The 12,386-nt window shown below is 40.4% G+C and overlaps 1 protein-coding gene across 1 annotated transcript in view; it reads left to right on the plus strand.

Moving 5' to 3' along the window:
* rrh (retinal pigment epithelium-derived rhodopsin homolog) overlaps positions 1 to 12,386 on the plus strand; it is a 34,048-nt gene that overhangs the window by 19,109 nt on the left and 2,553 nt on the right. The window contains exons 5-6 of the mRNA XM_046061935.1: positions 2,161 to 2,314; positions 10,304 to 10,472. Of these exons, the coding sequence (XP_045917891.1) occupies positions 2,161 to 2,314; positions 10,304 to 10,472 (323 nt within the window). The remainder of the gene's footprint in view (positions 1 to 2,160; positions 2,315 to 10,303; positions 10,473 to 12,386) is intronic.

Raw genomic sequence — 12,386 nt, forward strand, 5'->3', positions numbered from 1 at the left:
GACCGTGTTTCACTGTTTTTTAGAGTGCACACGTCTCATGTCTCTGTTTGTTTTGCTGGAAAACATCTTTAGGGGTTTTAAAGAGTTTTTTACTAAACAGATTTTTATTTGTGGTTTTAAATACACTCAACAACAGAAGAACAAATGTCAGCTGATAAACTTTGTCTTGGGTCAGGCTAAGATGGCCGTGTATGTGAGCAGGAGAAAAAAGGTGGAGACAGATCAAGCCGTCAATGTGAAGATGTTGTTTGTGAAAATGATGAAGTCCAGGTTATTGTTAGATTTCAGTTTTTACAGAGCAAATCAGGACTTAGAAACTTTTTTGTCAGTGTGGGCTCATGGCAGGGTGCTGTGTTCTGTCCAGGCTGATCAGCTGGTGTATGCTGATGTGTTGACGATATAAATGTATCGTGTGTGAGCGAGTAGCGACTAATAAAAGTGTGTTTTGAAAAATCAATCTCTCTCTCTCCCTCTCTCTCCCTCTCTCTCTCTCTCTCCCACCCTCTTGCTCTCTCCCTCCCTCCCTCCCTCCTGCCCAATCAGAGCAGCTCACAGACAGACAGCAGCCCCTCCAGCTTCTCTCCCAGCACTGTTTTTCTTGGCTTGTGTGGAGGTGAGTGGTGATGAACAAAAGACTAAACTACCAGTGCCTCCAGTTTACCGCTAATTAAACAGAAGACAATATAGGCTGATGTCTTGCTAACGCATGACTCGTGAGCTGAGCTAGTGTAATAACTGTAAAATAAAGTTAGCTGAAGTTTAGCTAAGGCAATATCTCATGGCCATACAACCTAATGTACTGATGGAGACACTACAGGTGAACACAGTAACGTTTGTGTCTGATAACGTCATCACAATCGCCACATTGATATGCATATTAGCTTAAATTAACTTATTAAAATGCGCCTATTTGCACACATTTGACAAGTCACTGCAGGTGAACAGGATAAAGAAAATAACTAAAGCATATCTCAGAGACTCGGAGCAACAAAATAGGCGGATTTTGGCGAGAAAAAAAAATTTCAGTCAGCGATTTCGCCCACAGCTCGGCTGACCCCGGTACCGGGGGCATCTGTTTTCAACCCCTTCAGACCGTATGACAGACAAAGAACTGGATGAGATAAGGAGGTGGAAAACTAACTGAGACACTTGTGATCAGGCAAAATTCTCGCCACAAATACACATATGTTAACTTCAGCACCTCTGATAAAATGCAGCTCACAGTCACAGTTAAATTTTTATATTGTAAAACTCTACCACTCTGATACAAACTCCCTGCGACTCACAGAGAGTGTCCCATCAGCTCGGTGGTGTTGATTCACTCCGGGAGTGGACGTTTCTGTTATACATTTGTTTATCTGGGGTACAGTTCCTGCAGTGGAAACGTGGCTGTTGTTGACCCACAAAGGAGGAGGGAGCAGCACCCACCACTGCACATCGGAGAGACTGTGGTAGAGCAAGTGAGCACATTCAAATTCCTCAGTATTAACATATCTGAGCATCTCTCCTGGACTCACAATATCACACAGCAGTTGTATTTCTTAAGAAGACAGGAAATGTGGCATATCAGGCAAAAATCCTCAGCAGCTTCTACAGATGTACAATCGAGAACATCCTCACCATCTCGATCACAGTCTGGTCTAGCATGGGACCGCAAGGCTCTACAGCAGGTGGTTGTGGAATTTCATTGTATTGTGTACCTGTTTCCTGTACATATGAGAATTAAAGTTTAAAGTCTTGGCTATACAGATATCAATTCTATGATGATATCTGTGCTTTGGTTTGTACATGCTGAATTATATTGAGTATTGTATTATGTTAGGTTAAACCATAATTATAAATTAGTATTATTATTAATAGGTGCTGCAGGAAGTCATTGTGTTTAATGTCAACCGCTCAGCTCTGTTTACCAGCACTGTATCCCTATGTATCCGGTATTTTCAAAAATGTATTAAAAATGTATTTCTCCTTTCCTCAAAAATTCCCAGTTGTTACTCGCTTGTTCTCCTTTACCTACTTTACAATGACATTACACCATACATAACAAATGAAGTTGTGGGAAGTCGCAGGCTGTTTGCAATGAAATCAGTATCTCTGGATTAAGGGTTCACTGACTTTCCTGACCTTCATTGTGAATGTACATGTCATTTCTCTCTCTAGGGCAGAAAATGACTGTGCGATCATACAACCTTCTTATTCTGGCAGCATGGCTGAATGCTGTGTTCTGGTCCTCAATGCCTATAGTGGGCTGGGCTGGATACGCCCCGGACCCCACTGGAGCTACATGCACCATCAACTGGAGACAGAATGATGCGTAAGTTATAAATAGACTGCAGACGCTATTGAAAACAACAAAACAAGAAACTTGCTTATTAAAGGTGAAAAATCTAATACTTCTACTATTAATACTTCTGCTAAAACATGGAAATTACAGTGCTCCCAACAGTATGAAACATATAAAACATCAGATAAAAAAAACATAAAAATAAAAGATAATATCTGTTTAAAACTTCATCTATCCAAACAAGACTAAGATTAAAATTAATTATATTACCTGTTTCCTCTTTATAAAGTTCTGGGATCTCATTCATAACCATTGCATATGCACAAAACAGGACCTGAAAGAGGCATACACCACTTCCCATGCCAAAGTTATAGATAATTTAATAATAAAGAAAATTTTATTTTCACTTAATATCAAACATTAATTATAGAGCCATTTATCATAAATATTCAAATCAGCAGTGCTATTTGTATTTGGGATTGTAGTGAAACATAACTATTTCATTAGCCAACTCAAATCTTAACTTATGCCGTTTTTACATTACCATTACCAGCTCTACTCGACTCTACTCGAATCGGTTTGGTCGTGCTCCGTTTTCCACCGCAGATTGTACCCAGAGATAGACCAACAAACAGCTGTCTCTTTATTTAAGTTAAAACGTTTCAACCTTCCTCAGAATGTAAAGACAGATAAGCGGTATGAAAAGCTTCCAGCTGTGTTTTCCTCTGCCGTTGTTGCTGCAGCGGTCTGTGTGATGGCGGGAGCAGAGGGCTCTGTGAGCGGGCGGCTTGCCGGCCTCACACGCTCCTCCCGCGGGTTGGCGCAGGCTTCCCCCGCAGCCACTCGCGCAGCTCCTCAACTCCCAAAATATTCAAGCACGTTTTTGTTCCGCCATCCCTTCTCGTGAAACTGTCAATATTGGAAATCTACACAGCTGATTTCTCACCTCAAAACTTCTCAGAAGTGGATTTAGTGATGAAATGACGTATGAAAATTGTAAAATATAAAACTTTCTGTTGCTGGCCTCTGTCAGGCACACGCAATGATGATGCAGTGAATAGTGAATATTCTCTCTGACCAATCAGCAGTCTGCTGTGTTTTCACATCTCATTTTATTAATGCCTCAGCTGGATTGGAACCTCAGAGGTTGTTTTTTTTTTCTGTATTGCAGATCACATTTGTCACGAAAAATAAAAAAGTGAAAAAAATTATAAACAAAAAAGTACGCAGCCGGAGTATCAGACAATAAATATCAGTTAAATTAATTATAAAATTAAATTAGATAAATGTTGCAAACATTTTGATGCTGATTTACCCTCTAATCCAGAAATCCAGAAATAATTTTTTAAGTCAAGTTTAAAAACATTGAAAAGAGGTTTGTTCTTCATAAATTTTGATTTATAAATAAAGAATTTTCCAAGCAAAATTAATAAATTGACTATATATTGTACAGAGAAGTTTGAATCAGAAAAATAAAAGATATCAAAACTAAATAAGTGTATGTTTGAGCCAAAGTGTCCGTTAATAAAACATTGCATATCATTTCATAGAGAAGAGCTGTGTGAACAGCTATAGAATAAATGGTCTAACGTTTCTGTTTCCAGAGAGCAGAAGCTGCATTTTTCGTCTACAGTAGGGATACATTTCGAAATAATCTCGTTACAGGGGTAATAATGGTGAAAAATTTAAATGATATTTCTTTTACTTCGTTTGTAATCAAAAATTTATGTGGGGTACTCCATGCTCTATTCCAATTAATATTTTCATGCAAGGGGGTCCATTTGTACCTGCAGGCAGTGATAGATTTAGCACATAATTTTTATTACTTTGTTGTTTTCTGTCTAGAAAAGATAGACCATTTATTGAAACACTGCTGGAGAAAAATACATTCATTGGATCCAAATCTTTCTCATCTCTAAGTAGGGTGATGATCCCATGGGGTATAGCTCTGGTTACAACATCAAATTCTACAAAATTTAATTTGAGTTGTTTAATAATTGGAATACTAATAATAATACTAATAATTGGAGTTCTGTCGACAGCCAGCTGTGATATTTTTATTTCTCTTTCATTTAATGTAATTCCTTTGAATGAACTCTTGTGAATTAAATCACAGAGAATTTGAGCTACAATCAAAAATAAAATAGGTGGGGCAGCCTTGGTGGATACCTTTGTTTATGTAAAATCTAAGTGAGGTTCCATTAGCCAATTTAACACAACTGTTTCCTCCCGTGTGAGTTTTTACAGCATTAATAAAATTCTTACCAAAATTTAAAAAGTTTAAGGTGTAAATAATAACTAATAAATAAAAAGCTTTTTGAAAGTCTAAGAATAAAATAAGGTGTTCATTAGCTAGAAAGTCTTTGTATTCTATCAGATCCAAAATTAAGCAAATGTTATTGGCTTTGTGACGATATTTCATGAAACCAGATTGGCATTCATCGATTAATGTGTGTAATTTAGATTTGAGATTTGCTAAGATAGATGCTAGAATCTTATAGTCATTATTTAGCAATGTAAAGGGTCGCCAATTTTCAATTAATAGGAGTCTTTATGAGGTTTTGGAATAAGTGTTATGATGATTTGCCTCAGAGGAAGCTCTCTGTCCAGAGATGCTTTGAAGACAGCCAGAAGAAATTTACCTAATGGCTCAGAGAAACATTTATAGAGGTCAGACCATCACAGCCTGGTGATTTATTGTTCTTTAATCAAGTTATTCCCCAATTAATCTCCTCAAGAGTTGTGTCCCGACAGCAGATTTTATTATATTCTTCATCCACACAGTTGAGTTAATCAAGCTAAAGATTTCAATTTGGATCTTTGAGATTATTATCTCTTGAGTAAAGTTTTTCATAAAAAGCACTTATATAGTTTGATATTTCTTTACTGTCCTCGATAATCTTTTCCCCAATGTCAAGTTTTCTTATAGAATTGATTTAATTTCTTCTTTTTTCCATGGTAAAGAAATATCTGCTGTTATTCTCTCCCTGTTACATCCAATTCCTACATGACCTTATAAAAACTCCTTTTGCTTTGTTCTCATATAAAACATCTAGTTGGTTTTGTAAGTCTAATAAGGCATTATTATCTTGCCATAACCCAAGCAGGTGCCTCTAATTTTATATTTGAGAAGTTCCTACGATGTCCCAAAATGATTCCCTTTTCTAGGAGCCTCCCATTGTTCTGAGATAAGGAGTTCTGTTTTCATTTTTAGCTCTTCATGTGAATTATTTAATTTTATATTATTTTTTATATTCTTTTGACAATGTTTCGTAGTCCTCTGGCACTTACAGAAAGTAGTTTCATCAACCGCTAAAGAACAATTCTCTTTACGAGAGAAAAACAACCTCAGCAATACAGCTTCTGCCTCTTTAAAGTGGATTTGGAACATTTAAAAGTAATGACAAAGTGCTTGTGTTTCATGAATGACTGATTGGGTTAATATAATATATAATATACAATTATTAATTATTATTAATATATAATAAAACCCTGAGAGAGGATGGAATTCAACCCTATGAACAGATATAGCCAACATAGGTATTAGAACCGTTACCTGAAAAGATTTTCTTACCCTTTAAAACAGCAACAGAAAGAGAGGGCATAAGTTCAGAGTCCTAGTGTGGCTCCGTAGGAAACATCTTAAAGGATCTCCACATCCGCTATGCCTTTCTTGGGTGTTTTTGTCGGCCTGAGTGAGATCCTCGCCGAAGCGGAGCCTGTTATCCCTCAAGAAAGTGTGGTTTCTTGCATTTTTCCAGACGTCATCCCTCACTGTGCGGAAGGCAAAGAGGATAATCACGGAGTGATGGTGTGTGTTGCCGGCGTCTCTCCTTCCAATTTGGTGCACGACATCGATGGCTTGACATATTTTGGTTAGAGGCTATTTGCTGACAAATGTCTATCACCTTTCTTTTTACATTTTCCTCCCTTTCCTCTGGTAGCCCATACAGCCTTAGAGCCCGTCTCCGCCTGTATCTTTCAGTCTCAGTGAGCCGAATTTCCATGTTTTTAGTTTTTTCATGACTGTTGCAAAGCTCAGATAAGTTTTTGTTTTCATTTTTCAAAGCTTCAATTTCAACGAAGGCAAAATGAAGGGAGGTTTTCAGCTCTTCGATGCCTGACCGTCTCTACCATCAGTTCCAGGTTATCAGCTCTCTGGTTAACTGCAGCCAGAATGTTAGCCTGAAGATCCTCTAGGGTCAAGTCGCTCCTTTGTTTCCTTTTTACTTTGAAGGCAGGGCTGGAAGAGGGGCTACCCACCAATGTAGCAGCCTCAGAGTCTGTTGAGAAGTTGTCATTTTCCCGCCGTTGTTTTCTTTTTGGCTAGCAACGTAGTTGTGGTCCATTAGCTTCAGCACTTGAGCTCTGTCTTTACGTTTCTGTTTCCTATTCTGTTTTTGTTTGAACATAATATGGTGTAAGAACGTTACCGACAACAATAATGTAGTTCCACCGTCGTTAAAAGCTAAGTTGGGAGGACAGAAAACTGTTATTAAGCAAGCCGCTCTGTGGTTGCGACTGAGCGCTCCTCCGCCATTCTGGAACCTCAGAAGTGATATGAAAAAACCTACCTGGTAGCAGGTACAGGTACAACTTTTCCATAATGGAAAACCAAAAAAAGAGTTGAGGCAAGTCGAGCTAGTACCATGCAGTGGAAAAGGGGCTTTAAAGTCCACTCAGCCTTTCTTCAACACTCTCTCACCATCATGTTCCCCGCTCAATGGACTGTGTACAATTATTTTGGTCATAATTTAAATTCTGATTATTAACCTATTTTATTATTGACTGACTTAGGAAACATCATGCGTTTATTGAACTTTTAAAATTTAATACTTAATTTTTTTTAAATGATTATGCATTATCCAAATAGCCCATGAAATAGGAAATAATAATTAAATATTTTAACTTTAAACAGCTTCTTAGAGACAGCAATGCTGTGTGTGTGTGTGGCGGTGGGGTTATGGTATGGGCAGGCGTGTGTTATGGACAACGAACACGGGTGCATTTTATTGATGGCATTTTGAAAGCACAGAGATACTGTGAATCCTGTGGCCCAATGTTGTACCATTCATCCACGACCATCACTTCATGTTGCAGCATGATAATGCACGGCCCCATGTTGCAAGGATCTGTACACAATTCACCCATTGAGCAAGTTTGGGATGCTCTGGATCGGCGTATATGACAGCGTGTTCCAGGTCCTTTGCACAGCCATTGAAGAGGAGTGGACCAACATTCCACAGGCCACAATCAACAACCTGATAATCTCTATGCGAAGGAGATGTGCTGCACTGCGTGAGGCAAATGGTGGTCACACCAGATACTGACTGACTGACCCTCCCAATACAGTGAACCTGCACATTTTTGTCCACAAGTGGCCTTTTATTTTGGCCAGCCTAAGGCACACCTGTACAATACCCATGCTGCCTTGATATGCCACACCTGTGAGGTGGATGGATTGGCAAAGGAGAAGTGCTCACTAACACAGATTTTGACAAATGATTTTGACAGATTTTGATTTGTGAACAATGCTTGAGAGAAATAGGCCTTTTCATGATGAATGGGGCAAAAACAAAAGTGTTGCGTTTATAATTTTGTTCAGTGTAGAAATATAAGTAAGCATAAAAGCATTAGTGCAATGGACAAAGATCAAACTTGAGCATTGTTGTAATGTGTGGGGTCGTGTGTGCACACACTCCTGCACACCTCAGAGTACTGGAGGCGTACACTTCCTGGAGAGATGGAAGGTCCAATCACCCTCTCAGCAGAGCGAATGATGGTACGCTGATGCCACCATCAGGGACAAGGGCAGGCTGCAGCATACCAGGTGGTGATGGAGGAGGTGAGGATGGACTCGATGTTGGCGATGTAGAAGGGCACCATCATTGTCTTTGGCAGGTTGAACTTTTTTAACTACCGCAGGAAGTACATCCCCTGCTGGGCTTTTTTGGTGAGGGAGGTGATGTTCAGCTCCCATTTGTGGTCCTGGTAGATGATGGAACCCAGGAAGTAGAAGTCCACAGTGTCAACTGTGAATCACACCGGATGATGGGGGAGGGTGGAGCTGGGCTCTTTCTGAAATCCATGACCATCTCCACTGTCTTCTGAGCAATGAGCTACAGACTGTTCTGGCTACACCAGGTCAGCAGATGGTCAATCTCCCAACTGTGGGCGGACTCATCCCCATCAGAGATGAGCCCAGTGATGCTGGTGTCATCTGCAAACTTCAGGAGCTTGATGGACTGGTGACTGGAGGTGCAGCTGTTGGTGTACAGGGAGAAGAGCAAAGGGGAAAGATGCAGCCTTGAGCGGTGCTGATGGGCCTTTTCATCAGAGACATGTTTTTCCAGCTTCACATGCTGCTTCCTGTCACACAGGAAGTCTGTAATCCACCTACATTTGGAGTCAGGCACACTGATCTGGGAGAGCGTTTCCTGCAGCAGAGTTGAAATCTACAAACAGGATCCTGGCGTAGGTTCCTGTTTACGGTGTTGTCTACAGACCTGTTGGCTCTGTAGGTGAACTGCAGGGAGTCCAGGAGTGGGTCTGTAATGGACATGAGGTGGGACAACACGAGGCGCTCAAAAGACTTCACAACAACAGAGGTCAAGGCAACGGGTCTGTAGTCAGTATGTCCTGTGGTTCTTTTGTGTTTTTTTGGGACAGGAATGACAGCTAATCAACACAGTGCTTCAGGGTGGAGGGGGAGACAGAGTCGGGGTCTCTGCCTCCTGAACAGTCTGTTGGCATCCCTCTCTGAGATGGTGAGCAAGGGGAGGACGAGATGGTGGACTGTGGCCGATCAGTGGTGTGACAGAGCATGGTGTCAGGTCTATCCCATTGTCTTTCAAAGCAACGGTAGAACTGGTTCAACCAGTTGACAAGGTGAGAGTCGTTTGTGGAGTGAGGGGATTTAGGTTTGTAGCTGGTGATCTCTCTGAAGCCTCTCCAAACAGAAGCAGAAGGAGTGTTGTAGTCTCTCTGGTGATATGGTACCACCTTGCTAAACCTGTACTTTGACTCCTTAAACCTGGCCCTGTCTCCACTAATGCCTCTAACCTTTGCTGTCTGAGTTTAGCTGTGAACCAGGGTTTGTCATTGTTATAACTCATCCTGGTGCGTGATGGTAGCTGTCCTCACAGAAGCTGATGTAGGACGTCACAGCCTCTATAAACTCATCCAGACTGTTGGTAGCAGTTCTGAAAACATCACAGTCTGAAGCCTGAAGGTCCTCTACAGCTTCACTGGTCCACTGCTTGATCCTCAGCACAGGTTTACAGAGCTTTAGTTTCTGCATGTATGCAGCAATCAAGTGGAACATGTGCAGTGTGGGTGACGGCGTGAGGCACTGCTTACTATTGTGTAGCGGTGATCCAAAGTTGGACATTTGTCTGTATTTTGGGAGTTCATGGCTGAAGTTTCCTTTGTTAAAGTCACCAAGAACAATAACCAAGGAGTCCGTGAATGTCCGCTCTACCCACAATATCTGGTCGGCAAGCATGCGCTGTGCGTCATGCACGCCGGCCTGCGGTGGATGGGGTGGTGATGGTGCATTGGATAAGACACATGCCTTTGGTGTGAGAAACACGGGTTCAATCCCTCACTGTGACACATCCACCAATGTGTCCCTGAACAAGACACTTAATCCCTAGTTCCAGACTGATTAACCCCCTTGTTTTGTTAGGTTTTGAGCAGAAATCCCTTGTGCTACTCAGCAAACCTAACATGTAAACACACCGACTTCTTTGGTGACGTCACATATTCAAGAATATTCCTACATTGCAGAGGGTACTGCTGAAATGTAAAGAATGTAGTTCTAATAGTTTTTTTTTTAACATTCTGAATTATTGCACTTACATTGTACCCCTGCACTTGCTTTGGGAGTACTAAATTTAATTTAAATTATTAGATTTTTAATTTAGTTTAAAACACTAATACATATCAGGCCCAAGATTAAAAAAATAGTCCAGTATATCATGGCGTGACACTGTAACCAACTCTGCTTTTTCTCCACAGCTCTTTCATCTCTTACACTATGGCAGTGATTGCTGTGAACTTTGTGGTGCCTCTGTCTGTCATGTTTTATTGTTACTACAACGTGTCAGTCACTGTGAGGAGATACAGAGCCAGCAACTGCCTGGACAGCATCAACATCGACTGGTCAGATCAGATGGATGTCACAAAGGTGAAAACGTACACTCTGCCATTTTCAGGTTCACTTTTCTTTCTTTTACTCTGCTGTCATTGAGGTAGTCGGCCACTTAGTGGCATGCAGCTTTAGAGTAGGCTGTAGCTAAGCGAGAGGAGGGGCAGAGGGTGCAGCTGTCCTGGGCCCCAGTTACAAAGGGGACCACATTGGACCCAGTCCGCCAGACTGAACATTTATTTCTGTTGTTTGGTTGAATATTTTGAATAAAGTTTGCTTGTGTGTCATCATCTGTGTCTTCTGCAGAGATGAACCCCCACCGCTTCCAAGATTTTCTCGTCTCATGCAGCGAACAGCACCAGCGTGGACACTGTAGCCTGTTTGCATAATCGTTGATTATACCCCCTTAGTACCCCCTTAATAGGAGTTTATTTGGGAGTTTTGCTTTCACACCTAACCTGACCAAAGCACTGCACTGACCCTGCTTGAAAACGGGGGTCTCAGTGCGCTTCCAAGCAGACTCTGGTGTGGTTTGCGTGTGATCTGAAAGAAAACGAACCAGCCACAGGATTCTATGGTAGCATATCATTATTTAATTTACTAAACTATTAATAAATCCATACTTTATGCATATTTGGTATCCACAGTAACCTGTGCACATCAGCATATATGTATTTTCCCTCATCAACAGGTCAACAGCTGTTAAAATGCTGTGCGTGTACTCTGTGTACTTCTGTCTGTTCATTAATTCCATTCAAGTGTGTAACAGTGATTCCACAGTAGTAAGCCAAAATCATTAATAATAATAATAATAATAATAATAATCTTTATTTATAGTGAACTTTACATAAACAAGTTATGACATAAAAACATATATAAAACAATACAAGAAACAAAATATACTTCAAATAAAATCAAGGAAAATCAGGGAATGCTCTACGATAAAAGTATGCTTTAACAAGGGATTTAAAAGAGTTTACTGATTCAGCCGACCTATTTACCTCGAGTAGATTGTTCCAGAGCCTCTGTGCCCTGCAAAGGCTCTGTCCCCTCTCAGTTTCACCCGGTATCTGGGACCACTAAAAAGACCCTTACTTGAGGATCTCAAGGAGCTGGTATATAAGGTACTAGTAGGTCAACAATATAGCAAGGGGCAAGACCATGTAAAGCCTTAAATGTAATCAGTAACATCTTAAAATCAATTCTAAAACATACTGGCAGCCAGTGTAACAAAGCCAAAACAGTAGTGATATGATCACGTTTCTAGGTTCTAGATAAAAGCCTGGCAGCTGAATTCTGGACATACTGTAGCTGAACAATAAGATTTTCGATTCAGGCAGGAAAAGAGATTGTTACAATAGTCCAAACGTGAAGAAATAAAAGCGCGTAAAATGGTCTCAGTATCTATAAAAGTTAAAAAAGGTAGGATTTTAGAAATGTTTCTAAGATGATAAAAACATGATTTCACCAGCTTTGTGGTGTGCTGCTCAAAACACAAATCACTGTCAAACCAGACACCAAGATTCCTTGCCACTGGCTTGATTTGCTCTGATAAACCAAGGCAATCTGTGAACGGCACAATATGTTTTGTCAAATGCTTGGGGCCAATGATTGACTGTTTTATCGGAGTTTAATTGAAGGAAATTATCGGATATCCAGTTTTTTTTAACTCACTAAGGCAGTCCTTCAATGAAGTTGAATGAAGAACATTTCAGGGTCAATGTGTTTAATGGGCAGGTACAACTGTGTATCATCTGCATAAAAATGGAAAGAGATACCATGTCTTTGAATAATGTGCCCTAAAGGAAGCATATATAATGAAAATAAAATTGGTCCCAAGACTGACCCCTGCGGCACCCCATACTTAACAGTAGTGTATGAGGACGTATAATTATTCAAAGACACACGGAAACTCCTATCTGACAAGTAAGATTATAAACCAGTCTAAAACAG

The sequence above is a fragment of the Micropterus dolomieu genome, linkage group LG11 (genome assembly GCF_021292245.1).
Source record: "Micropterus dolomieu isolate WLL.071019.BEF.003 ecotype Adirondacks linkage group LG11, ASM2129224v1, whole genome shotgun sequence".
Taxonomy (NCBI): domain Eukaryota; kingdom Metazoa; phylum Chordata; class Actinopteri; order Centrarchiformes; family Centrarchidae; genus Micropterus; species Micropterus dolomieu.